The sequence below is a fragment of the Meleagris gallopavo genome, chromosome 10 (genome assembly GCF_905368555.1).
Source record: "Meleagris gallopavo chromosome 10, MGAL_WU_HG_1.1, whole genome shotgun sequence".
NCBI lineage: Eukaryota > Metazoa > Chordata > Aves > Galliformes > Phasianidae > Meleagris > Meleagris gallopavo.
This window is the reverse complement of record NC_139413.1, coordinates 15,265,609-15,292,854: the sequence shown is the minus strand read 5'-3', so window position 1 is coordinate 15,292,854 and position 27,246 is coordinate 15,265,609. Positions and strand designations below refer to the sequence as shown.

At 40.1% G+C, this 27,246-nt stretch overlaps 1 protein-coding gene across 11 annotated transcripts in view; it reads left to right on the top strand.

Annotated features, from left to right (window-relative positions):
* The window catches only part of LOC146543714 (uncharacterized), an 82,183-nt gene that overhangs the window by 33,253 nt on the left and 21,684 nt on the right, over positions 1-27,246 (top strand). For 7 of the 11 annotated variants that reach the window (XR_014885078.1, XR_014885079.1, XR_014885077.1 and 4 more), the window contains 2 exons: positions 19,250-19,435; positions 20,335-25,879. Coding sequence is in view for 7 of the 11 variants with exons in the window: in XM_085231089.1 (XP_085087215.1) it covers positions 19,250-19,435; positions 20,335-20,469 (321 nt within the window). In the remaining 4 variants the exon portion in view is untranslated. The remainder of the gene's footprint in view (positions 1-19,249; positions 19,436-20,334; positions 25,880-27,246) is intronic. The other 4 variants (XM_085231087.1, XM_085231086.1, XM_085231088.1 and 1 more) reach the window with 4 other exon arrangements.

Here is a 27,246-nt window from a genome sequence, read left to right as displayed (position 1 = left end):
AAGGTGAATTTTACTTAATAGCATTGCTGCTGAAAGTCTCCTGACTGCCAAATTTAGACCAGCCTTCACCCAGCCCATAGAGGTGTTCCTGGGTGTTTCTGCATGCAGACCTATCCTTTAGCACAGAGATTGATCTGTGTAGTGTTGCAGGAGTGTTCACAGAGTTTGCAGGTGTGCCCCACATTTGCAATTAACTCTCAGTTTCATACTGATTTTACTTTCCCATGCACTTTTTTAAAAAATATTTGGTGAGTGTTTTGATGTATCATTCTGTAGCATAACTATCAATGTCTCCCCATTTTAAATATTCAATGCCTTGTATATTTGAGGAGTAAACTGTCCTAATAATTCAGTGCTAGATATTTACAGTCATCCACACAACTGGGGGAGTATAAGGTAGCAGCAGAAATTAGTTCCAACATTATTTTTTAAATTATTTTTTTTAGAGCAGCAGGCAAACCACTTTTCTGTTTTTAAGTGTACCTGATGTAGGGAACGATGCCAAATATTAGCAAGCTATGCTTCCTTTCTTTTCTTATAAAAGGTGATTTTTTTGAGCCATCAAACAGTGCTGTTTATGAAGTTACCGAAGGATTGAATACTGTCTGATGTTAAAACACAGAGTATTTTAGAATGGGGACCATTTCATACATATAAACTGATATTTAAGATAATTAGCTATTGGGATTCACGTCAGGCAAAAAGGAATAAATCAGTCCATATGATGTTGTAGATAAGGGAACAAAATTTATGTTTCAAACTTTAATCTGTTAAAATTTACAAGATGCAAAGAGTCTCTCAGTCTAAAATGATTAATTTGCTACTAATATTTTAAATTACAAAAAGCTCCAACTCAAATGCTGTTGCATTAGAATTTAGGCAGACGGTATTTTGGTCATAAAGGTTTTGTGTGCGTTTGTATGTTGACACGCAAATGTACTATGTCTAGAAGATGTTGCTATGTCTAACGACACAAAAGAGAGTAAATTGTAGAGCCTGATTATCAACAGATAACAAGACATACTGTATATAAATAAATGCTCAGCATCAAAACCCATTATTGGATTAGCTATATAATCATGTTTCAGGCTGTAAGTCTGTGCTGACAAATGAACACTTTTCATTTGGCTCAAGGTCCTCATCAGCAACGGAACTAATTTTACATTCTCACCCATTAAGTGAATAAGATGTGGAAAAAGCTGTCTGCTTTTTGAAGTGTAAATTTGCTGCTACAGGCTGTGCAGACCAAAGCTCTTTTGAAGCAGTGAAATGAGATCATCTCTAGGGACATGTGAACCTGACAAAGTTTAGGTCATTTCTGTGGAAGGTATGGTGAGGGGGGAGAACCATTTGGATATGGTTTCAGTAGTGACTTATATGGGGCAATTTGGAAGATGCTGAACTTTACAAGGTTTTTGTTCAAATTTGTGAGAGAACTTGAACTGGAAGCACAGATGCAAGCTTTCAGCCCTCAGAGAGAAACTTCCATAAACATCCAAACTGGGTACATGGCCAGCACAGTTTGGGAACACTCAGCAGGCTGCGTGCTGAGTTTCTGCTGCTCAGCAGAATGTAACCAAGCAGTTGTTAGGGTCTGGATGCTCCCCTTGCTTTCTCCACTGTACGTATACCCAGTGGAGACTCAAAAACGAACTAGACCATAACATCTCCCTTTCCACTCCTGGGAAGTCCTTCAGGAAAGAGGAAAATCATGGCTCTGTTTCTCATCCAAACACCCTGGCCCCCTAAATCATAGCCTGGCACCTGTGTTGGCTCACCCTATAGAAGCTCCTGGCTGTAGGGGAGCACATCCTGTGTGGCCAGAAAGGGACAGGAGAGAGGGGCTCAGCAAAGGCCCTCCATCAACTGATGCCTGGGGCAGGTTACAGTAGGCCTTAGATAGAGCACAGCATCGTCATCAACCACAGCAAAGATGATGAAGACATTGCTGACACCAGCTTAGAAGAAAAGAATCTCATGAAAACCACTTTTTTTTTAAGATTTCCAGACACGCAAAGTAGTGTTAAACCACTTTTTAGGATCATGAAAAAAATATCCCCAGGCAGTGCTGAGTGTCTAACCACAGTGCTTTTCATTTGCAAACCAACTAAAAATTAAGATAGGCTTTGATTGTTCATTCGTTAATTTGATTTTACCCCCTTCTCTTTCTTTGCTCCTTCAGTCTTGCTTGAAAAAAAATTTGAAGTTGTTTCATCCACCTCTTTCTGATGTTTTATGGCCTACCAGTGGTTCATGGACTGCAAGCTGAGAGATGCTGGCAGAATGCTGGGTAGTGCTGTGAGCGTGTAATGAAGCAAAAGAAAATTACGGGAAACATAGCATGAAAATATCCATCCTTGGAATGCCCGTCTAAATGGGACTAGTTGAATCTTAGTTCAAGCACTCTGAGCATATGGTTTTGAAATTGTTTCTCTAAGAGTAATGGCTATCAAAGAGTAAAGATGTTTGTCAGGCTCTTCTGTAAGGAACAACAGGTTTTTAAAAAGATCCTCTGGGAAAATGATTGAACTGCTTTCTCCCATGGCATTTTTAACCAGAGGTATTAATGTGTATTGTAGGAACACCTGACCAGAAGAACTGAGCAGAAACCTAGGTGAGAAGCCTCACTAGACTCCTCATCTGAAAAAAAAATGGAAATAACATGACCCAAAATAAAGTGAGATGAAAGAGAGATTTTGCGCTCTCTTCCTGAGCTCACCATTCTGAATTTGCTGCTGCTGATGTCCTGATGGAGCCAGTGCCTCGTGCCCTCAAGCAGGAATAATTCTCTGCTTTCCTGAGCACTTTAGCTGTTGAAATAGCTCTCCTGCAGTCAGTGGTGATTATTCAGGACTTCTTCTTCAGTTTCCACATCAAAATAAAGCTATTAGTAATATTTCTATACTTCTCTGGCATATTATGAAAGTTAATTAGTTAATGTCTGCAAAAGACTTTGAAAGTATAAAATGGTGTGGAAGTTTCAAGTGTGATGCTGTGAGGGTCTGTCTCCCTTTCCCCAGCTGAAGGCAGAATGAGTTAAAGTTAGCCAAAGGGGGTAAGAGAAACAAGAGAGTCTTCATGAGTGTATCAGGGGAAAAGAAAATACTGGAGAGAAAATAGACCCATTAGCAAATGAGGAAGGAGATGGAGTTAATTATAATTTTAAAATGGATGAGCAATACAACCACTTTTTTTCTTTTTTTTTTTTTTTAAAGAAAAACTCAGTCTTTAACAATAAAAAAAGTAAGGCAGAAGCAAAGACCTTGTGAAAACAGGTGTTTGATTAAAAAGTGAGGGGGAGAAAACCTGTAAAATGGGAATATATGTAAATGAGCAAGTCTAGATGAAACTCATCTTAAGGTCTTAAGAGCAATGCGAAACTAATGCATTTTTTAACTATTTACAAGTAGTATGGAAAAAATGTGGCAGATGGGGAAGAATCATATCAGAAAAGAAAAAGTAACAAGCATAAAAAAAAAAAAGCTAATTTGTTTGGAAAAATGATACCAATGGTTACTGACTAGTAAGTATTCCTCTGTTGTGAAAGTGAGAAATAAAACTGGAGTAAGCAAAGGAACACCGCATCTGTTGGGTTATAAAGCCACGCTACACAATGGAAGTTTCATGACTGGGTTACAAAGTACAGCAATGAAGAGCCCAGTACATATGTTGGGTCAGATTCTGAGCTGCTGCTCTGCCCCTTTACACCTGCAGGTCTATGTGTAACATCTGAACTTGAGTAAGTTATTTGACAAAAATACCTTGCAGACACATATCTGAGAAAAGAAATCCGAATGAGCTTTGATAGGAAAGGTGTCATTTGGACTGGGAATGGCAGTATGAGGCCAAACGAAAGTGATCTGAAGATTAAAAAAAAAAAAAAAAAAAGTCTGGTTGTAAATATATTATGATTATTTCAGCACAAAGAATGATTAAGACATAATTATAAAAAGAATACCAAGTTCTGTGTGAGCAGCAGAACTAGGGCACCATGGCTCCCAGTGCGTTCAGATGCTTGTATTCATTTGTATTCACTGGTGTTGTACAGGTTTTCTCCATGACAGCCCCTCCACAGTCCAGGCAGGCTGGAGTCTTGCTGGGCTATGGCCTGTGGTGGGGACAACCCACCTCTGCCCACCAGGGTCAGCTCTGTGTCACCTCCAATGGGCAGTGGTGTTTGAGTGCTACACAGCTTTCAGATGCAATCAAAGTCAAAATGGCCAATTTTCCCAAACTCAGAGAGTAATCACATTTCCCATATCTATTTATTGGGAACTCAAATTTAAATATCTTGAGAAAGGATAAATTCTGACTGAAAACTTGAACAGAGCTCAAGTTACAAGCGAGCAAAATGCACTGTATTTTGAGACTCTGTCCCTCTCCTTTATATCATGTCCAAAACACTGTGTCTGATCAGGTGGACTGCATATAGGTAACGTCTTTATTTCTCAGATACCTACTTCTTAGATACTATTTTAGAAGTTTCCCCCTCCCTAAAAACACTAACTATTTTTCCAGTGAGCTACCTACTCCATTTCAGTGTAAAGGTTAAGGAAACAGGGAATTTCTAGACTGATTATTTTAGACTATGTTATTTTTTAAAACCACTGTTCATCTCTGACTGTTGAACATCCACACACATCTCTGGTCAGTAAACACTGCTTCTTGCAGAGAATGAGGCATATAAAATTTCAGACAGGTTAAATATGCCTCTCATAGAGAGGGGACCAAAACTAACTTATAATTTATTATATTCAACCTCCAGAATAATGGCAGGCCTGCAGGTTCTGCAGAATAACAGGGTAATGTCTCCATTGCTGTAGTAGAAACTGAACTGGTGACAAGAGCACTATTTCTTGTCTGTAAGCTGAAAGTATCACTGAGTTAAATGGAGCACCCAGTAGCCTCTTATATGAGGACAGAAGAGCACAATTTGATTTAAAAATATTGGCATAATATCATAGTGCTACCTTTTTGTGTCTGTTTACTATTCTTCTCTGTTCATTAATACCAAATTTTTGAGAGGATTCTAACACTATTCAGTTTCACAGGAAAAAAAAAAAAAAAGGTGTCATACGTGGTTTCATGGCAGCAGGGAGGTGACAGCACACATGGGCTGAGAAGCAGAAATCCCCTTAAACAGCAGAGACTATGTAAGTAACACCTCAAACAAGGTTTTGAGAAGAGTGACCTAGCAGTTTTCCTAGCTATAAAGCTGGCTCACAGTTGCATGGAAATCTATGTAGAAATATGGTGCCATGTTTACCATCAGGATTACAGAGCCTAGAATGGAAAATGTGGAAGGAATAGTGTGAAAACACAGTTAAGCACATGTTCTGTAAGAGTGGTGAGGCTCAGAGAGCCCATTTCACAACTACAGCCCTTCCCATCGCTCCAGCCCAAAGTTGCCTTTGGAGCAGCAGCTTTGTGTGGAGGATCAGTGCACCCCCAGAGTCCTCCACCTCCTGTCCCTTTGGATCTCATTCCCAGAGAGCATTGTACACCTCTGCCTGCCTCTGACGAGCACAAGAATGCAGCTTTGTGCACACCAGTTCCTTCTGTGTTCCTTAGGATCCTGATTCCCATCTTTCCCCTGATTTTCTTGCTTATTGCTTAATACTCCAATGTAGTATATTATACATTTGCTGGGAGCCTAAAAAAAGCAACAGATTTTATCGTTTGGATAGTAGATATCTAATGCCCATTATGGGCTGACTAAATTTAGTAGAATGGCAATCCACCAGACTACTAAATGTAGTTAAGGCTGTCCAGTCAGATCATTTTACCTAGCTTAATACTGGACCTCATAAGATAGGGCCTATCAAACAGTACGTCTCCAGCTTCCCTAGCTGCAGATAACATTATTGTTATAGCTTTTCAAAACATTCATGCTGGCATTTTTAAAACCTTGACTTCTTTAATTTGTATATTATGTTACAAGTTTGTAAAGTTAGTCAAAATTCATTTGGTCTTCACTGAAAAGATCACTCCTCAGGGAAAAAAAAAAAAAAAAAGATCATGCTGATTTTGTTTTAAACAAAACCTTTCACTTTCCATTTTGCAATTTAATTTCAATTAGAATAGAATGAATTTTATCGTCAAAGGTAGAGTCCAATTTGTAGTGAAATTTTGCATAATATTTTTCATTGTCTTCATGCATTTCTAGTTACCGTCAAATCTCAATTCTGTTCCAGAGAGTAAAAAGCTTTATGAGAATCCAGACAATCTGGAATATGACATCTCATTGCAATAAACACAAAATTATCTTGTGCAGAAAATGAGATCTTGGTAAGGATCCCATGCACAGCAGCTGGAGTTATGGCTGTGGAATCTCATATGACTAAAAGAATAGTGTGTATACAGTAATCAGCTCTGCTGTAATTCTGCCATGGTATATGGAAAGGAAATTGCAGTAGCACTGTTCTACAGACTTTGTCTTTTTTGGTAGGTCTTGAAAGGGAGCCAGTGTCTCCCCATCCCGAGTCAACCATTCCCTATCTAAGTAAAGTGAACTGAGATCATCTAGATACTGGTCTTCATTTCTAATGAGCTTTCCCAGTAAAACAGGAAATGTTAATCTTGGAAGGAGAAAAAAATGGTCAAAAATCAGCCAGAGAACATTTAAAGGTTTGTTCTGTACTAGCAGAGCTAAAAAAAAAGGCCTGAGAAAAGTGTGTCCTGGGATCACTCACAGTTAAAGCACTGATTAATTAAGCAGAGGGTCATTCTTCAGAAAGACTGGAGGGCAGTTTGGGCCCTGGGGCTGTAATTTGGACACTTCTGGAGTTCTAGATACACTGAGCTATTCTACACTGGGCCTGTGAATATGTGCATTCTTTTGGCTGAACAATGGCATCTTTATTCAAATGTGAGCCACTAAGTAAGTGGCTGTCTCCTAATATGGGTGGTATTTCTTCCTGCTCTGCCTCAATCTCCGCTGCTTTCCCATTGCCTTATCAGTGCTTTGTAGCACAACTGACAAAATGGAATCTATTCACAATGCTAAAAACCTCCCCTTTCAGAGACACAGAAAAAAGAGCCCCAAACTCTTACATATCCTCCAATTCTATGGCAGGGTGTTTACTTCTTTAAATTTGGTTGTGCTTATCTGACACTGTTTTCGAAATTAATAAAATGGTGCCTGGCTTTTATTGTTTTGACAATGGGAAGGAAATTAACCCACAACTGTTAAAAGTGTTTGATGCAAACAAGCGGAGATAAATCCAGTTTCAAGAAGCCTCATTCTCTGTTTGTCAGGCATCCTATTGCACCTTACACGTCTGAATTATTCCTCTCACTTTTAGCAGCAACTATCTAGGTAGATGGTGCTCCTTCATCTTGCTTTGTGCAAGTATTTCTTCAGGGTAGCTTTATTTGTTGTACCTTAACCACTGTTTCTTCTTACTCACTGGCCTTAGCTCTGCCAGCAGGTAAAGAGGCTGTTTGTCTGAAGAAACAAGGGTGTGGTGGAAAAACTTCATGCTAGTCAAGTCGACCGAAATACTGAGTTACAAAGCATGCTGGAAAATTAAACAGAAGATCTGGGCCTGACCTGTGCTCTCCCAGGAGAGACCGAGAGTTCTGAGAGCTAGGAATGCACAGTTCCCTGCAGGTAGGTCTGCAGAGGGAGGCAACTCTGACAGTGCTTATGCAATGTTCCTTGGTACTAATAGTGAGTTGGGTGACAGCAGGCTGGCTGTGATATTGCACTGCAGAAATCTGGTACTTTGCTTATCACAGCTGCTGGGCTGTGATGCCATGCACACAGCAGACCCGTCCCAAAGCCCACCGGGAGTAACTAATTGCTGTTGGTGTCATGGGGATCAGTGTGACAAGACCAGATATGTTCTGTGCTTCCATCACCAGCAGGGACCAAGCATCTCTGGCTGTATCTGCCTCCACAAATAGCTCTTCCTAAGTTACTTCTGACTGTCCTGTATCTGTATAACCACCAGCTGACACTGTTCAGAGTCCTGAGCTGGTGTTTGCATGACTGTGATGTAACATACCAAACAGACCATCCTCACGGTGGGGATCTCCATGAGGGCCGAACACTGAGTGGCAGCCACTCCCCACACAAGCCCTGCTCCTCTCCAAGCTCTGGAGCGCGGCAGCAGCACAAGGCAGCACTGTGATACTCAGTTGTATGAGTTTTCACCAACCTCCTGACTGAACCTCGATGGAAATATTTGGCAGCATCGGAGATGGGGACAAAATGGGAAGACAAATGACTGGGGACGTCCTCAGCTGCTGGCTGCTAGGCCCCTCTGACCTGCGGGGTGTTGTGTGTGAGGGTTCTGTTGGCCTGTGCCTACTGGGGATAGAAGCTATGAAAGGGCCACGATGGAGCCCTGAGAGTAGAAGTTTTGCATTAGCAATGAGCTAGGGTAAGTTACCCATGTTTAAGTAATACTGAGCTCTGTGGAAATTGAGATTCAGACCTGAATGAGATGGATTGGCAAAAGTCTGTTGTTACTGTCGCATGTCTGACCTCTTGAAAATAACATTAATTCAGAAGTTAAATTTGTTCAGCTGACAGTGATGGAGTGTTTGGGTTAAGGAGGAGATTTTTCAAAGGCACAAAATCAAGTTAGCTGTGTGTTAGGGCTACACACTGCTATCCTGCAGTAGACCGAGTGCAGCAGGTGTGGGCTGCCAGCTGCCAGAGGCACACATTGCACTGAGGGATGTTGGGTGATACCTTCCCAAAAGAACTGCCGTTCCAAAGGTGGTTCTGAAGATACGTGATCTTTCTAGACACTTTAAATACAATTACATAGGGAATTACTTCTCCTGGTTTAGTATCGAAGTGGTCAGTCAGACCTGGCAGCTGCAGACATGGATCTCATAGCAGGCTTGGATGGGAGAAAGCATTGTTGCCATGATTTGGGAGGTATCCCTTTCTTTTCTAAACTACACTGGCAGCCCATGATCCCAGCATGTCAGAATGACATTCACTCTCTATTATGCAGAGCATATAAAAGTCTGTGTTTACATTGTGTCTCCTTTGCCCTTTTCAATTTTGCTTTATTTTTTTAGTTCTGTAATTTAAGCAGTACATATTTGGGGATTTTTTTTTCTATGCCTTGTCTAGCTTTGTGGCTTGTTCTGGCTGAGGCATCCTTACATGATTTGATTTTACAAGAAATATAGGTTAGTAGATATGTATGTAATTGTTCCACAGTGAACCAATCTGTCTGGAGCACTGAGGGAAGATGCATATGAATACTTTTTTTCATGCTATTTACAAATAAAATATGCTAGAACTACAAATGATGCAAAGTATTAGGAACAGCAACAATAAGACTTGTGCTAGTTAGCAGGAAGCATAAAAGTAAGCCAGAGAAAAACTCATCAGAGTAATATTTTCATCAGAAATAGAATCTATTGTAACCAGAGAGAAGCATGAGTAGGCAAAACTGACTATGCTTAGAGCCAGTATGCAGAAGGAGCTACAAATCACACACTGCTGAGTGAAATCTGAAAAGCCAGTCTGTTTTTTCTACCAGGAGAGTCTTGCTGATGTGCCTGGGTGTTGGGCAGGAGGCAGGCAGTGGTGTCTGCTAGGGGCTGCTGAAATACCCTGCATCAAAAGCACAGAGCAGCCCATAGGAGAGGTTAAGTCATATCCAGCTGCGGGTGACCTGCCACGTGGTCCTTATGCTGGTGGCAAGTGGTCCCCTGATACCAAAGTGTTGAAGCAAGCAGCACAAAGCCACTTAGATGGAGAGCAGGGAACCTTCATGGAGTAGCTGCTGAGCCTTTGCCATACAGAGAAATCTGAGAAGGCTTTGGTGTTTCGAAGTGGACCAGTGGAGAAAACAGGTGAGAGTTGAAGCTGATGCAGAGCAGGAAACTGCTTAATAGAGGGTGCATTGCAGTGGTATCAGCAGTGTGGTGTCAGGGCTGCAAGTGCCGTATACTAGGGCTTATTTAAAGTGGCTACTGTAAAAGTCTTCAAGCCAGTTAACTACCAGTTTTTGTTGTGTCAGAAACTCCTTGAGTTAAAGCAGAAAGAAACTGTTCATGAATATGTTTCAGTTCCGTAGTTTAATGGGACAAATTAAAAAAAAAAAAAAAATTGTGGGGAGAAAAAAACTGATAAAATGATTTAGCTCATGGAAGGACTGAAAAAGCTGAAATTACATACTATGCCCCATCTACTCTTGTATAAGCCATTGAAATGGCTGGAGACTTAATTGGACTAATCTTCCATTGCAGTTATGCGTCAGCCTTAGGGAGTGCATGGGGTGCATATGGGCCAAAGCACCAGCCTATGAAAGCAGGATAAATTATCCAACAGCATTTTTGAAAATAGTAGTGTCCAGGTAAGAACAGCCAAGAGGCTTGACTTGCATTTGAAAAGCATTAATGGCAAGTGAGAAATTTAATTTGATTTATTCATCCAGTGGACTTTAAGAGGTGTGAAAAAAGGGTAGAGGTGACTTCAGGCAAGAGAAAACTTTCAATGGAAAGCAAAAATCTATAAAGGACTTTAATATAGACTCATTCCCTTCTTGCTTACATTGGTTTTGTTTCTCTGCAGCTCCTAGTTTGCTGTGAGGTTACTGATAGACCTTGCCACTGCAAGTGGATTCAGGCCTCAAAATTCTGTCTGGTCAGAACAAAAATGATATTGCACGCTGCATACTGATTCGAACTGCAGATATTGGAGCAAATGAGAGTCTCATGCTGTCAGTATTCTACAGACATTTATTTTGCTGCCTTCCACTGTTTAGAACACTGAAATCACCAGCACATTTACTGAATTGAGGTTTAAAAGCAGCTCAGAAACAGAAACGAATCACAGTTTTTAGCACTGCTGAAGGTTGGAAGAATTCTATTACCAAGGGTGTGCTTTCTGCATGCATTTGAAACCTCTGAAATGACCCATCATGTATAAAAGTGTCCTAGTTTTTTTCACAAAGACAGTTTGTTAAGAATTAAACCTAACTCTTGGGAGAAAAAATGAGTTCAGCATACCAGAATACCCATCTTCCTAATTCTTACCACGCTGCAAACTGAAATCCCAGACCTGCCTGTATATTATGAAACTTCCTCCATCTTGAAGAAAGCTTTTAATATGTAGTGTCTATAAGCACAATAATACCTCTGCATATTGAGACAATGCAGAGGATACCAAACCCCACCTGTTAGATCGTTTCCTCTGTATTGGTGACATCTTCTTGGTTCTGATAAACATCTTGGTGCTTGGTTTTCCAGAAATCCCCTAAGACATAGAATCATAGAATGTCTTGGGTTGGAAGGAAGCTCACCCAGTTTAAACCCCCTGTCTTAATCAGGATTGCCACCCACTAGATCAGACTGCCCAGGGCCCCATCCAGCCTTGAGCATCACCTGGGACGAGGCATCCACAACTTCTCTGGGCTACCTGTGCCTGTGTGTCACCAGCCTCTGAGTAAAGAATTTCCTCCTAACATCTAAAGTAAATCTCTCTTTCAGTTTAGAACCATACTCTCTTGTCCTATCATTATAGACAGTGTAAAAAGTTGGTCTCCCTCCTCCTAATAAGCTCCTTTTCAATACTGGAAGGCTGCAGTGAGGTTTCCCTGGAGCCTTCTCTTCTCCAGGCTGAACAAGCCCAGCTCCTTCAAGCTGTCTTCATAAGAAAGGTTCTTCAGCCCCCGATCATCTAAGTGTCCCTCTTCTGGACCCACTCCAACAGATCCATATCCCTCCTGTGCTGGGGGCCCCAGGCCTGGACACAGTATGTCAGATGGGGCCTTACAACGGCAGAGTAGAGGGGGACAATCACCTCCCTCTCCCTGCTGACCACCCCTCAAGTCTGTTGGCCTTCTAGGCCACAGGAGCATACTGCTGGCTCATGTTGACGTTCTTGTCCATCAGAACCCCCAAGTCCTTCTCCACAGGGCTGCTCTCAAATGAGTTCTTCTCCCAGTCTGTACACATAGCTGGGATTGCCCTGATCCAGGTTTAGCACTTTGCACTGAGCCGTATTGAACCTCATTAGGTTCACAAACATGGCATAGATGATAATTGTGTGTGGTGTAGGGCCAACCACACTTCTGTCATTTCTGCCCCCTCTTTTCAGGGCTAGTTTCCTGCCTGATCACCTGAGGGCTCTGCTCAGTCTGCCAGAGCCCCTCTGCCACGTGCCGAGTTCCCAGAGTTCAATTTGTGAGGTTTTTGCTCTGTTGTTCTTTAAAGTGCTAGCTTGGCCTTTCTAATACATTTTCAATGGTTGGGATTAGCAAAGCTTGTAAGAACATAACAGACCTGTCAGGTCTACAAGTCCACTTGCCACCTCCACCCACTTACATATATTTTTAAATAGCTAATTAGGAGATAATGCCAGTGGAACCAAATACTGTTACAAGATAATGATCTCACACTGCTACAAAAATGTTAAGTGGGAATGTTTATTTTCGTGTGCCTAATCCTATAATTCTTAAGCAAGTAAAATTCCTGTAGATTTCAGCAAAGCCTGAGGTGACAACATCCTATTACTATGATAGTATTTCTGGATACCAAACGGCTGTGAGTGATGCCGTCATTTTCTCTAAATGATACTGGTGCAGTATTGGAACAGATGTTTCCCTTACCTTTATTAGTCTGTTGTATCTTCTAACTTGGAGGACAAATTCTGCATGTGCTTCATTGCACCAGCTTAGATGATTTTTAGATGTGCTTTAGGAAGCACTGAGCTGTGGTTTGGATGAAGTTATGCTTATTTTTAACTTCCTGACAGCTCGTAATGGTGATGCGCAAGCCAGTGTTGCCTCTGCAGGCTCCCTTTGGTACACTAAGGATTACCTAGATTTAAATCAGAGGGCTTTTCCTCAATCCTGCAGGCAGTTCAGAAACAAAGGCTGTGTTAAACTTGCCTTTCAGGAATAAATCACCCCATCATTCTGGAGGGATGAAGGAGTACACATGGACAACAGGCACAAGTCCATCAGCTGTTTTGACATAACTATCCCATGCCGCTCCTTCCAAGTAAGAGATGAGCTACAGTTTGGGGCAGCCCGACCCCTCTGTCAAGCTCATCCTGATGTCTGTGTTCCCATTATAGTATTGTTGGGGGCTGCTCCGCGCAAATCCAGCTCTGGGTCTTCTCTGGCTCTGCGGTGAGGCAGTGCTTATGGCATGGTTTCATCTGCCTTCACTGCTTTTTTCCTCCAGCCTCTCTTTAGATTCAGCGTTGTCCTACAGACAGGTGAACACTGCAGTGGGAACTTGAGGCAGGTGTAGAGCTGCTTTCAGAGAAAAACCTGTCAAAGTATGAAGGTTTATCCTGGATCAAATCTACTTTCATGACTTGTTAGTTACACTATAGGGAAGGTGGCCAGTGGTTTTTAGAAATTACTGCTGCTTTCACAATTAATGAAGATTCATCATTCCATTAGATCATCTCTAACCTGCTGTAATTGTTCTCATTTTTATTTTTTACCTCGTTCTTCAGTTCATGTCTAAATACAAGAAGATGTTTATATTGCATACATTCAGCTTTAATTGGCCCTTAAAAGAAGGTGTTGATTAGAATCTTCTCAACATCAACAGCTCGCTCGCACAACATTCTCTAATTACTGTTTATTAATTTAGTTCAAGTGGCATAGTTGAAAGCCCTGCTCAGATGGGAGAAGTAAATTGTCACTGGTATTGAATATGTAAATTATGTGCCGGGTAAGTTTCCATGAAGAATGTTTAAAGTTAAATGCTACGCACATAAAGCCTTCTAGTTTCATCTAACCCAATATGACAGCTTTGCAAGAATTGTCATGAAAATTTACCAGCCCTGGCAAAAAACTGCTTGCCTATCTTTTTTTTTATTAACATAATCATGATGATAGTAGCAATTTATTTGCTAGTCAAAAAATAAATAAAAATCATTCACACCAGCTGGATGGAGGTTTGCAAGGCTGCCAGTTGAATGTGAACTATGCGTTGCAGTAGTATAGACATTCAGCAGCCTGGATTTGTTGCCCTAGTGCAGTGACCCTTCCTTCTCTTTAATTAGCTTATAAAGTCAGAATTTCTTAAACAAAGTACTCATTAAACATTGCCTTGTTATATTACTTTAAAATGCAATTAAAAGTTTTAAGATTGCCGCAGAGTTTGTGTACCATTGTCAGTGCCCATGTCACTCGCTATCAATTTCCACCCACTCACATAGATTGGAGGCTTCCTGTTAAATATAGATGGCACTCCATAGCCTTTGTGTATAGAGTAGGCATAAAACAATGTACTGATGAGGATGATGTGACTGCATTATATACCTGAAGGAAGAAGGTAATGGAGGGGAGGATATTCTCAAGGAAGGAGAAACTGGGAGTTTTCATTGTCCTTCACTCTGCGCTTGTCTCTGTGTGTCCTTTTGCATGGGGAGTAGCTGTATGTTCCTGAGAAGTGCGCTGCTTCAAATCTTCCCAAAGAAAGTTGCATGGAAATACTTTGCAGTTATTGTATTATGCAACCAAAGCAATGAGACAAGACAGTGCTCTAAAAGGGAAAGAAAAATATCCAGTGCCTGAATTGTGCGTGGGCCTTCACCCAGTCCTCACACTCTTGCTGGCTGCTGTTATCATGAGCAGAACTAATCAATTCCAGGAAATCTCCACACCATGCATTATGTCACATGTGGTTACATCATTCTCTCTAACCTCTAGGGCTTCCTGTTGACATCTTTGGAGCACTTCTACTACCAACTGGTATAAAAAGAAGTGCCAAACAGTATTTTTAGCCATTTGAGTCTGCCAAAAGGAATCCAAATGTCTCCATCTTGCACCTTTCACCTGCTGGATCTCATCTTTGCTCTCAAAAACAAAGCAATGCTCTGTGGGTTTCCCCAGGTGTTTATATAAAGGATGTCAGGAGCTTGTGAGAGGGTTTTTGAGACAGAAGGTGCTAACGCCACTGCAAAATTTATTTATTTTTAATGCCTACCAGATTGCTAATCCAGCCTGTCAGTTGTGTAACTTCTGTTGTAACTTCCACTACAGGAGGTTATCTCTTTTTTTTTCTGTATTATTTCCTAGGAGATGCTACTTACCAATGTGAGTTATGTTTCGCTTGAGGGTTGACTTCCAAGTGCTGTTCAGTGGGGCATTTCCCCCTTCCTCCCTGCAGAGCCACCTCACAGGTGTGCAGGGAACAGCTATATGCTACTGCTTCTCCTGCCAGAGCCACTTTCCCAGCAGTTCAGTTGAAAGAGGCAAGGCTCAAACCCTATGCTACAAGATTATTCCTTCTTGAAACCACTGCAATGTCTCTTGGTTTGAGTCTTGTTTATTATGATTATTTTCTGGTTTATATCTTCCTTTCATTTGAACAGTTTGATTTTTGTGGCTGTTTCTGTGTTTGTTCAGTGCTGCAGTAGATAACAACAACATGATTAAATTCCAGCTCTGACTGTTACAACGTAAGCGCTCTGCCTTCATTATCCTTGGTGCCTAAAACTATTTGATCTCTAATAAGTTCGCCTGCAAGTGTGCCTCATTTGCATGATGAGGCTAACTGGTGCAGCCTGGTTGCATATTGGTCTCTGATTTCTGTTTCTCTTCAATCAGATGCATCAAACAGAAGGAACTATTAGAATTGCCAGCAACTGTAATTTTTTTCTACGAATCATGCCAGAATAGTAGGAGTCTCAGGCAGCTTTACTAGGCTGGACCAATAAAAGGCATGAGAGAGATTCTCATGTAAAGCCATTTACAAAGCAGGGCTGTGCTGGGGATTGCTGGCCTGCTCTGATGGCACAAGCTGTTAAGACCAAATCCAACAGCTGGGCACCCTCCTTTGGTAAGCAACACTTCCCATAGCCACTGGCCTGAATGAGGGACGGAGCTGTGTCACCTAGCAGAGACCACTCCCTGTGCCCAGCACAGCCAGGTCTGCCTTCAGCTTCTCTGAGGGTCAGACTCTGCCCCAGCTTGTGGCCACCCTGCCTGGGTGCTCAGACCCAGCTGACACTTACTTGGCTGTAGGGGCTCCTTGGCTTTCACTGCCCAAAGTTTGCAGGGAGAGAAAACATTTTTTCTTTCCTCAAGCATTTGGGAACATGACCTTTCTTTGTGAATAAAATTGAAGCAGAAAAGAGCTAAATGCAAATAGAGAATAGAGGCTCAACGGTCCTGAGATTCATGGCAATAGCACTGAAAATGTTTCAGGTTGCCTGTTTCCTTTCAGGATCATGCTTAGGGTAAGCTGGTGGGTTCTACATAGTTTTCAGTATTATCTTAAGAAATGTGATTTGACCCCTTGCAACATCTCTTGCTTCTCTGATTACAGAATTTTACTTCTTAAATGTTGTAATGTATACCAAAACCTGTATTTTCATTTAAGGCCATTTTTAATTGAACTAATGATCTTTGCGAACAAAGAAATGTTTCTTATTGACTCGAATTCTAGATTGAGTCTTCATTTCACACATAAGAATGACTGCTTTCTTTTGTTCTTGGGATAGGGCAGATACCAAGAAACCAAATGGTGCAGAGGCAAACAAAAGAACCCTGAGGATCCCATCAGCAGTGATTGCTTTGCATACAAACAGTATTTCTTTCCTAGCATATACTTCCAAGAATTTTTTAAAATGTCATTCATATATCATCTGCCCTAGCAGACAATAGTTGTTCCAGAGAAGCTGTTGCTCTCTATTAGGTCAATGATCAGTGAACTAAACATTTTCTACTTAGGCCTTCATATGATAAAAGCCTAAGAGCTTTGAAGGAGCCATTACAGACTATTGTCTAGAAGAAATATCCATTTGAAAATTCTGCAATTATGTACTTCTATAATAGCGTGTAAAAGGAGCTCTGGACCCATTATGGGTTATTGAGTAAATAATGTATTTTTAAAAATGTCTAAGTAATTTATACAATAGCCTATATTGGCAGCAAAGAGTGATTGTAGAATAAACATTGTGTCTTCCTTTTAAAAAAAATCTCATTTAAATCCCTAAATAGCAATTAAAAAAAGAAATCCCTGATGCAGTTTCAGTTTTTCGATAGTAGTCAGTAGCTAATGTCTCTGACTTTACTCCACCATTTTGCACTGAGCCAGTTTTCTCTGGTCTGACATTTTTTGTGTTTTGATTGGATAAAAGAGGAGGCTTCATTATCAAATACAATACAAAGGTGTCCAGAGGCCTCTGAGAGGTCAGATCTACAGTCATCAGATGTGCTTATAATCAGGAACAGCCACTCATCAGAAGAGCCAAGAGTCCAGAGAGAGAAGCCATGAAGCTGTCAGTCCCTGTTTCAGTGAAAAATTGAGAGGAAATGTGTTGTGTGAGATCACACAGGAGACAAACCTCTACTCTCCTGAGCAAGTTTGGTTTTCTGGCTTTATGTTTAGACCTTCTGTAGAAAGGCACCATGTGAGGATCTGTGGATCCTCAGTGCTAATGCCTGCAACAGTTTTACTCCTTTCTAAGATGTCCACAATAGCTTTGCTTTAGACCACTGCGCTTTCAAGCACAGACGCTGGTCAAAGCAGATGTGAAAATAGTGCAGTTCAAAATACCTATATTGCAACAACAGTGCTAGAAAGCAAACTTCTATTCTGTTCCTATGTGCGGCGTAGTCCTTCATTTTATTTATCACATTACTATCTGCTGTGGTGGGGGGAGTTTATCTTCACATCTCCAAATACCTGTTAGGCCAAGCAATTTGGAGCTGCCACGTGGAGACTACAGTATTTATATATACTTTAAAATCATACAGTGATCCTTACCTGAGGGTACAGAGTTCTCTGCTTATGGTGATGCTCCAGCCTTAACTCTTTTATGCAACTTTCCCTGGCATAAGTTAGAGATGAAGTCACTTAATTTGTTGTTCTTGAATCTGTAGGTCCAGACCTGTAAGTGGTCTTGCTCAGAAAATACCCTAAAAATCAGCAGGAAGCAGACATATGTTAATAGGACTGCCAGGGGTTCTGAATTCCCTTTTTAGAGGCTATGTAATACCTATTCCTGCTGTATTAATCCATGTGCATATTTAGAACAGATCGTGTGCTTCCCATAGCTGTGCTGGTCAGTCACACTTCAAGAACATAGTCTTTAGATCTAAATTTGAGTCATTGTATACGAAGTGTTTTCAATACAATGAACAGAAATGTGGCTTTTTGGCTGCCCTCTAAGGAGATTACAAGAGATAAGTATCTGTAGCAAGGCCACCAACAGATGAGATTCTCTTTTTTAATGTATTTGGAAAGCAAAAAAAGAGGAAAGAAAGAATAAATGCAAGGATGCCAAATTACAGCTCAAAAGATACAAATGAAAAGGAGTGCCTTAATGAAGAGACAGTAAGGTGGCAGGAAGAGAAAAGATGAAGTGAAAAAATGGTGAAGGGGAGATAATAAAGCTAGAAATTAATTGAGAAGAAACAAGGTGAAAGGCATAAATACATTTAAGTTGTAAGCAAGATGTCTCAGAAATAAATCAGTTTCTCACTATTCAGCTGTATTTGTTACTTAGGAAGTGTTGGGATAATTGACTGAAGAGGTGATGAAGTCTTCATCAACTGAGGATTTCAGTGACAAAGTAGTTAAAAACATGGGTAATACTATCAGCTATTGTACCTTCTATGATTTCTTCCACATCCATTTTCTACAACCCCACCATCCCAAAGAATGTATTAAACTAGGAATGACAGTGGTACCTCAGTTGTGTGATTATGGGAGACTTCTTTCTGGCTCTGTTAACTCCTGGCTGAAGTTCTGCAAGGTCACAGAGTAAATACAGCATATACTTTGAGATGAGGAAGATGAACATACAGGGTAAAACCAAGAAAAGGAACTGGTTGATCCAAAAACATTTTCTTCTCAGATGTGGACCAAAGGCCACACCCCTTACACCTTCCTACTCATACTGAAGATCTCTATTCTGCAACAAATACATAGTTTGGCTTTGATACAAAATCAGAGTCCTCATAACATGAGACAAAAGATCCTGGGCCCTTCTTGCAAGAAGAGAGTTATGAACTTCTCTGATGTGCTTTTATCAAACCTAAATAATTCTACTTTTTTTTTTTCAAAGAAAATTCCTCATAGTTTTAGCCAAAATCATTCTTTACTTCCTCCGCTGGCTTCTCTTGAATGGTGGGTGAAGAGAGGTCGCAGGTATGAAGCGATTATTGATTATTGATTATTGATATGCAAACCAATAGTCACCATTGCAGACTAAAACAAAATGTTGAACAGGCTTTTAAAAGTAAGTCTGGGCAGGTATCATTTTAAAGGTTAATTATCCCATTTTGTTCATCTTTTTCAGGGCTTGCTGGGAGGACTGACCAAGCCTCAGTGTGATAACATCAGTGCTCCTCACCTGAAAGCAGGAAGTGGATTGCTCTACTATTGCCATAAGAAGGCACCGACTTTGGAAGCAGAAACTCGTTCCTCTTACAAATTTGCAGTGTATTCTCCTTTTTTCCATTCTGTACCATTGAGCGTGTTGACGGTAACTGAAGGAAACTTTTGTTTGTTTGTTTCTGTTTTATTTTTCCCTGACTTTATTTTTGAGATTATTTGAGGGTGTGTATAAGATTCTGGAAGCACATTTTACATCTGCTGTGCTGTGAGATATTTGGTATGGTATTGACTCATCCATTGGCACCTGAGAGAGGTTTGGGGAATTCAGCAAGCTTTCAACAATCCAGTTTGAGAGATTATACAGAATTATGGCTCACTCAAGTTTGTCCTAATTTTATTAGATTTCCACCATTTCTAATTGCATAAACATATGCAGCCAAGTATACAGATGGGGACTGGGAAGATGTACAAGGACACTCAGAGTCTGTAGTCAGCTAATTGGTGGACTAAGTAATAGGGCACTTGGAAAGACTGATAATTTTTTTCAGAGCATTTCAGGAGAAAATTCTGTCCCCATTAAAACTGTAGCAATCAAGAGAAGAAAGATTTTAACAGTAGGTTTTTTTTGGAAATGGAGAAAGAGATGAGCGTAAAAATGTGATGCAGAAAAAATCCAAGATAAAGTATGTTGTTATGGGCAAGAACTGCTATTAGCCATAGGAACAAAGATAGAGTGTCTCAAAAACATAGAACTGGCTTGATCCATATGGTAACATCAGAAATCTTTTGATCAGGGCTAACAGTTTCAAATATTGCCTGGGTAAATGAGAAGTCATTTTGTATGAACACTGTTACTGGTAGCAAATGCCAAATTGTATGTTTTCAGAAATATTTTATATTTTCTTTTAGAAAATAAATGTTTTTGCTAGGGCTAGGAAAGGTCTTGGGCCACAAATCTCATTTCTGGTCAAACGATACCAGCTGAGGTAATGGCTGTTTATATGAGTACCTTCACATAAAATAACACTGCTGTCCATTCTTGTTCAGGAGACGCTGCTGTTGGCTTATTCCCTACCATCACAGCAGACGCGGACAGGAGGGAAAAATCTTTGCTCAGTTTTTTGTTATGAGCCATCTTCATCCATAATACGACATCTGCACTATGGTATTCCCCCTGAATGAAAGAGAATGACAATGTCTTCACCTCCTGAAGACAGGGCACAGTTCTCAGACAGAATTAGCCGCAGCTAGATAGGTTTTTGAAATCTCCACACTTATCAGACCTGGAAGATTTTTCCATCATGCTGGCCTGGGCTAGGCATTTGGTGGGTGAGTAAATTATAATTTCTTTTGGTTTTCCTTATGAAGTAAGTGTAGAATATGCCAAACTAGCTGATCACATATTTGGACCTGGGCTTCTCACAAAAGTTCTGCAAAACCCTCTCAAATTTCTGAATATTTACTAAGTAGATCATTAAATATTTTCCAACAACAAAAATACAAATACAGAAATACAACAGAATAATCATTTTGGGATGTAGTTATGTGCTAATGACTTTATTTTCTTCTTCCTCCTGTTCAGGCAGTAACGTGCAAACTGACCACATCACTGTAGTAAAATTGCTGATTAACCTTTAGGCTCTGACAATTGGGACTTCTCTTAACACCACTTGGTAATGCAAAAGACTATTAGTAGTTAATACTGGGACACCCCATCTCCAGATTTCAAAAGGTTAATGAAAAATCAAGTATCTTGCTTTTACTTGGAAACTTGGAAACCTTCCCACCAAACATTTCATTTTTTGTGATAAATAAGCCAGACCGCTTCAGCTGAGAAAGACGGGTGTTTTGCTAATGTGTACAGCTGTTAATTGAAAAAGATTCTGTTATGCCTGTTCTTCTGGATATAGATAAAAGAGAGATTTGTTGTTGAACTTTCGTTGGTCCTGAACACCCCTTTGTCCAAATACACTACTCAATAGTAACGCTTTGTTCTGTCTGTAACAGCCATGGAAGGATTTTGAGTAGAATACTCATTTTCTTTAAGTCATATCTGCCAGTGATCATTTTTGGCTTAAGATCAGCTGCCATTTATGTGTTTTATGAAAATATAACACCAGTTTTATGCTCAAAACTATTCTTTTTTAGGTAAAAGCTTCAGCACAAACTGGTTCCCCATATGTACCATAAGTGCTATTTATCACAGGTTTTGGTCTTTAAAACAGAAAGATAATGTTAAAACATTTTCATTACCCTTTCCTTACAGCTATCATTCACAAACCATCTTTTATAATTACGGTACTAGGACATTTACATAACTGGGAAAAAGGTCCTTAAACTACATTTCTATTATGTTTGGCACTTGTGTGAAAGGATATTATATTCATGTGCATTAGAGATTGCTTATAAAAGATCAAGACAATAATAGCAGATCAGACGATAAAGGTTCCCTTTTCTCCTCCCAGACAGGCTGTCTCTGACAGAAGAATACAGTTCATCAAAAGTGTCTGCAGGTTGTCAAACTCAGTGAGATTTGGGGACACTCGGAGGCTGTCATGGCCAACAAGAAGATTTTCTGTAGGGTTCTGCCATCATTCACCCTCAGGAAATAATCACTCACTACATTCTGCATGCTCTCATGATAGAGCTCTATTTGAGAGAAAAGAGCCATTTTATCAAAGGACAATATATCCCTTCTCTTGGTCCATGCAGCTTCCATTATCAGACCATAATAAATCATATTTATGTTCTCAGTTAATAAGACTGATTACAATGCAGGTTACAGGCATGGGAAAAGCAAAGCAGGTGAAAAGATGTTTTAATGAAAATATGATAAGCAAACAGCTTCTTGTGAACATTTCAGGCTGTTATTTGTAATGATCACAGGCAATTTTTGATACATCTTCTTTAGCAATGGTTTAAGCTGCATAAATTGGCTTGCCACTTTATATGTCGAAATAGGAAGAATCCCAGTGTCCTTCTTATGTTGTCTAGAATCATTATATACATTATAAGCATAAAATGAGTTTAATGTATGTGCTTTGAAAAGAAGGGGAAAACAGAAAATCAGGGAGGACTGATTTTAATGCTGCTCAAAATGATTTTGAAATTTTCTGTTCATCTTTGTTACTAACGGTGCATTTTCCATGAAATTTAGGAATGACATGTGGTGCTTTCATCTCCTTAAAATTAATGTACTTTCTGTTTTTCTCAATTTCTTCAAAATTCTTTTTAGAATACTGTGCAAAGAGACAGAGAGAAAATTCTCCACTCAATGTGTGAACATATCTGTTATTAATGCTGGGGGAGTTAAGTGTGTGCTTCTAGAGGACAATATAACCCTACATTAAATATTGAAATAAACCGTATTAAAGAGGTGCAAGGATATTTAGCTGCAGCACACCTGATGCATTCAAGGGCCAAATTCCTTAGGATCTTTTGAAGTGATTAAGATCTCTTCTGTTAAGAGTTCTCCAATGATTTTAGAGTATAACTGTACCTAAATAGCTGATGAAACGTCCTGCTCTTGTCTTTTGAAAAGCTTTCTTTTATGTTTTATTGTTGTTTTCTTTTTTTTGTTGTAGTCATTTGGTTTATGTTGAGCATCGTACTTTCAAGACAAAGTTAAAAATTTAAAGAATAATTTCCTCCTGCTAGCACGTAGTGCTGACTAAGTATTTCAAAATCTACAGCACTTGCAGATTAAAAGCATTATGCTTATAATGTATATAATGATTCTAGACAATATAAAAAGGACACTGGGATTCTTCCTATTTTGATATATAAAGTCGAGCAAATGCAGAAGTCTCCATGGTGTTGTGTGTCTGCAGGAAATGTTCTGGTCACTGATACTTCTAAAACTCTCTTAAACAAATGTTAAAGCTCTGTAATGGACCTGGCAATGGAGAATGACCATGAAATTCCCTTAACCCTTTTAGGGCACTTCAGCAGGAGAAGTGATCACACAAGAAACAATAAACTGCTCTTCAAAGGCAGTATCCTGATATGACAACAGACGTAGATAATGCACTTCATGATGGAACTGCTTGATATAGAAAAAAACATGTTGTAACTGCCTTCAGTGTGAAAGGAGTTTAAAAATGCTGCTTGCCAACTCCAGAAAAAACAGAGCTGCTATTTCAGTTAAAGGCCAGTGGATTGTATTTTTCATGTCAGTTTTCACTAACCTCAAACATCACTGTTATGACAGACTGTCATCCAACCAAACCAGCACTGTGATGCCATTCAGGCAAGAAGGAAGAAAGCAAACACAAAGGAAACTTAGAAGTCCAAATAGTAAGAGGGAGTGTCTATGAGTGCACTTTTGTGCAGTGATACTGATTACTGAAAATGAAACACTTAAAAGAAAATAAACTCAAAAAAGTGCTTTCTGAGCCATTGGTGTTTTCTTGCCTGCCCATTTCTCTTTGTTCTGTTTCATGACATCAGCCTCAATGGTTGAAAGGATGTTCTGGGCCAGATGTCAATCACTATGTCTAACATAAACAAAAATAGCTAAAAAGACATGCCAGCATCTTCCTTTTGTTTTCCCATTAGCTCCATTTTTCTTTTCAGAGGCTGACAAAAAATTACTGCCTCCGAGTGAATTCAGTAATGTCACTATATATCTAATATCTAGGAGACCTTTTGTTTTAGCTTTACTGGGCTTAACCACAAAAGACACTTGACATTGACAAAGAGTCTGTCAAATACACAATGATCAGCGCAGTGAAATCTCTCATGACAGAAGGGCACTATTCTGCACCCCCAGCCTGCAGCAGCCTGTCTGAGCAAAATGTGCTGGAGCACACGCAGCAGCTGAACCATTGCAGAGCAGGCCATAAGCTGAGATGTGTCTTGTTTAAAGTGTCATAGTATATTAGTGTAATTAAAACCGCCAAAAGAATAGAAAAGATAGATGGAAATGTTACATTACTTGTTTCTAGAGATTAACCTCCAGCCAGAACTGAAATATAGAGACACATTTTGCATGTCTTAGAACTCTGATATGGAAGAAAACAAGCCTGAGAGTATGTCTCTTGAAGTGTGAGACATGAAGTCATAGTTCCTGTATTTACACAATAAAGCAGAAATAGCATTTCAGACAGGCACGCTGTTTTCTCTCTGATTACAGCTCCCGTTGTGGCTGTACTCTGCAAAGCAGCTGTATCATCTCTCAGCTACTTCCCTTTTACTCTCTCTGCGTTCATGCTTAGAAGGTCTTGAGGACCTGTGGGCCCACAAATGTGCTGGTGCCAATGCCTTCTGCTCCCTTGGCATCTGCCAGTGCTGTGTGGGCCCAGCCTGGAGGCAGAACACCCTGTCTATACTGGTGGCTGCAGAAGCCAGCTCCAGACTCAGCAACACCCAGCTAGGAAGATGTTTGAAGAATGGCTTCGATCTGATCTTTGTATACCAGGCTGCGTGCTTGCTTCTCTGTTGAGTCTATAGATAAAACTCTATGGCTTTCTGAAATTGACCCTGAAAATTATGTTCCTGGCACTGTATGTTTTCCTTCCCATGCATAATTACCTGTGATAACTATTCAAGCCTAACTAGTTATGATCTCTGTTTCTAAGCATGACACAAGTTATATCTGGTGGTGAAAAATTTTTGGAGTTTTTATGGACCTGTTCAGCTGTATAGGCTGAACCTTGGTTTATCCAGAATCTGGAGAGGACCTGATCTGGCTTCAGCAGTTCTGAAACACTACAAAAGCAGCATGGCTTTCTTCTAATGTAAGTCATACATGCAAGGAGAAGATGCATTAATCAGGTAGGTCTCATTCATTTCTTCCACTATAAATGAACTTCAAGGCCTTGTCCCATTAGTTGATCAGTTTGAAGTCAAGAGATGTTAAATATAGGCCTTACATTTTAGGTTTCTTCATACATCCTCTATTTCCCAGTTTTAAATATCAGTTAATGACTTCTCCATATAGCACTTCTCTTTAATTTCTGGTCAGAGGCTGTAAATGTGCATTATTAGTCAAAAATATGTTATCTGCATTTAGTGTTGGCTCTGGAGCCCTCACCACCAAGTTACCTCGCAGTTGCATCTCTCCTCACATGATTTTCTGAGTACTGCCAGGAGAAGAATGGAAAATAACTATGAAATAAAAGCAGATTCTGCTCCCATTACAGGCAATGAAAACTCTGCTTTTACGTCTACTTACTCGTAATAGTGGGGGGAAAAAATGAAGTGGAAACAAGCACAACAAAACACCTCTGCCAGCTATCTATAAGCTAACCAGGGCTCCCACTAATGAGGTGGTCTGGCATTTTGAGAAAGACAGGTTTTTCCAGAAATGGAAAAAATATGCTATTTTTTTTCCTTCGACTCTGAGAGCATAGTGAGAGAGTAAGAAATTGTATTTCAAAAAGCAAACTTTTAATGCTGTCTGTATTGTTTAATACTTACAGACACCAGTATAGTTTCTTGTCACTTATATGTTTTTGCATATTTGTTTGTTAAATTACTAAGTACTTTCCTAAAAACTAGTTATTTGCTGTATTTACAGATTCATCTCAGTGACTGTGAAATTCCTAAGGATGTTATTACTTTCAAGTCAGATTAACAGAGTAATTTCCAGGTAAGATATTCTAGAAGATAATTCAATACCTTGGACAATTGCATTGTCTATTAAACAGAACAGTACTGTTTGTGGAAAAGATAATAATCTAGATCACAAGATAGCACCAGATTTTATGTTACAATCTCCAGATGTCTTAGGGAACTTAATGCACCCAGGATTGGTTCAAGTCTAATCTACATGGCAGAAATGGGAGTTCCAGTTTCCTTTTCTCTGAGACTGTGTGGGGAAACTCTGACTCCCCAGGGACTACAGAGGACAGGCTGCCGTGGTTTGGTTGTGCTTTGGCAAGAGTATTCACCACAGCTGCTCCTGGAGTACCCAGTAGTATCAAGCGCAGAAAAGAAAAGCTTTCACCTTTACTCAGACAGTGGGGGGTTCAGGCCTTTCTAATGTATACCCATCAGAGCTGGCTGTATGTTTTCCTGAAGACCACAGATGTCCAGGAGGTTCTGATGAGTCACATCTGTCTCTGAGCTTGACGCGGTGTTAGCTTCATTGCCTATTTTAGGTAGATGGTGGTACAGGTAGACAGTGGTGGTTAATGATGCAATGATCTGTGAGTGCAATTGCTTTTTCATTTCAGCTTAGTTTGGCCAGAAAGTAAGAAAGAGCTCCCAAAGCAGAACAAGTGTCTTGACATGACACCGCAACGCCAAAACGGCTTACAGCTACGTTTCCTTCATGGAAATCTGTACAAAAATTGACAGCTGGGGACTTCGTGAGTTTCTGTCTGGAGTCAAAAATTCAGTGTAAATGCACAAGAGAGTGTGAGGAGAGAGCATTTCGGCTCCTTCATCTCTGTGCACAAAACCTCTCAGGGCTTCAGATAGGATTTTAGTATTTCTCACGGTCTTCAAATGTTGTGCTGTGTTAGGATGTGCTTATACATAATTTTGTAATTGAAATGGCATGTTTACTGTTCCATTTCATGCTTGATTGTGTTTTTTAAACACCTTTACTCATGCTGCTAGAAGTGGGATTATAATTAAAATGTCCTGTTGAACACCTTGTTCAGTTCAATGAAGGCGTAATAGAAGTATAAATACTCGTTCTCATTGACTCTATGATGTCAGCACAACAAATGCAGTACGTGTCAGGAAACTAATCTCTTTTTTACCAAGGCATCTGCAAAGAGGGAAGGGGAAACAGAATCTGTGGCTGAGCAAAGTGGGGACCTCTCTACAGGAGAATAGGAAAGTTTTTGAGATACCGTTAACCTCTTAGGTACAGTGAACCTGAAGTTCCAAGAGGCTTTCTGAGTGTTGGCAGACATACTAAAAGAGTTAAAGGCAGCAATATTATCCTTACATAAAGTCTTTTCTCTAAAGATTTCAAAGTATTTTCCAAGCATTAATAAGTCAAGC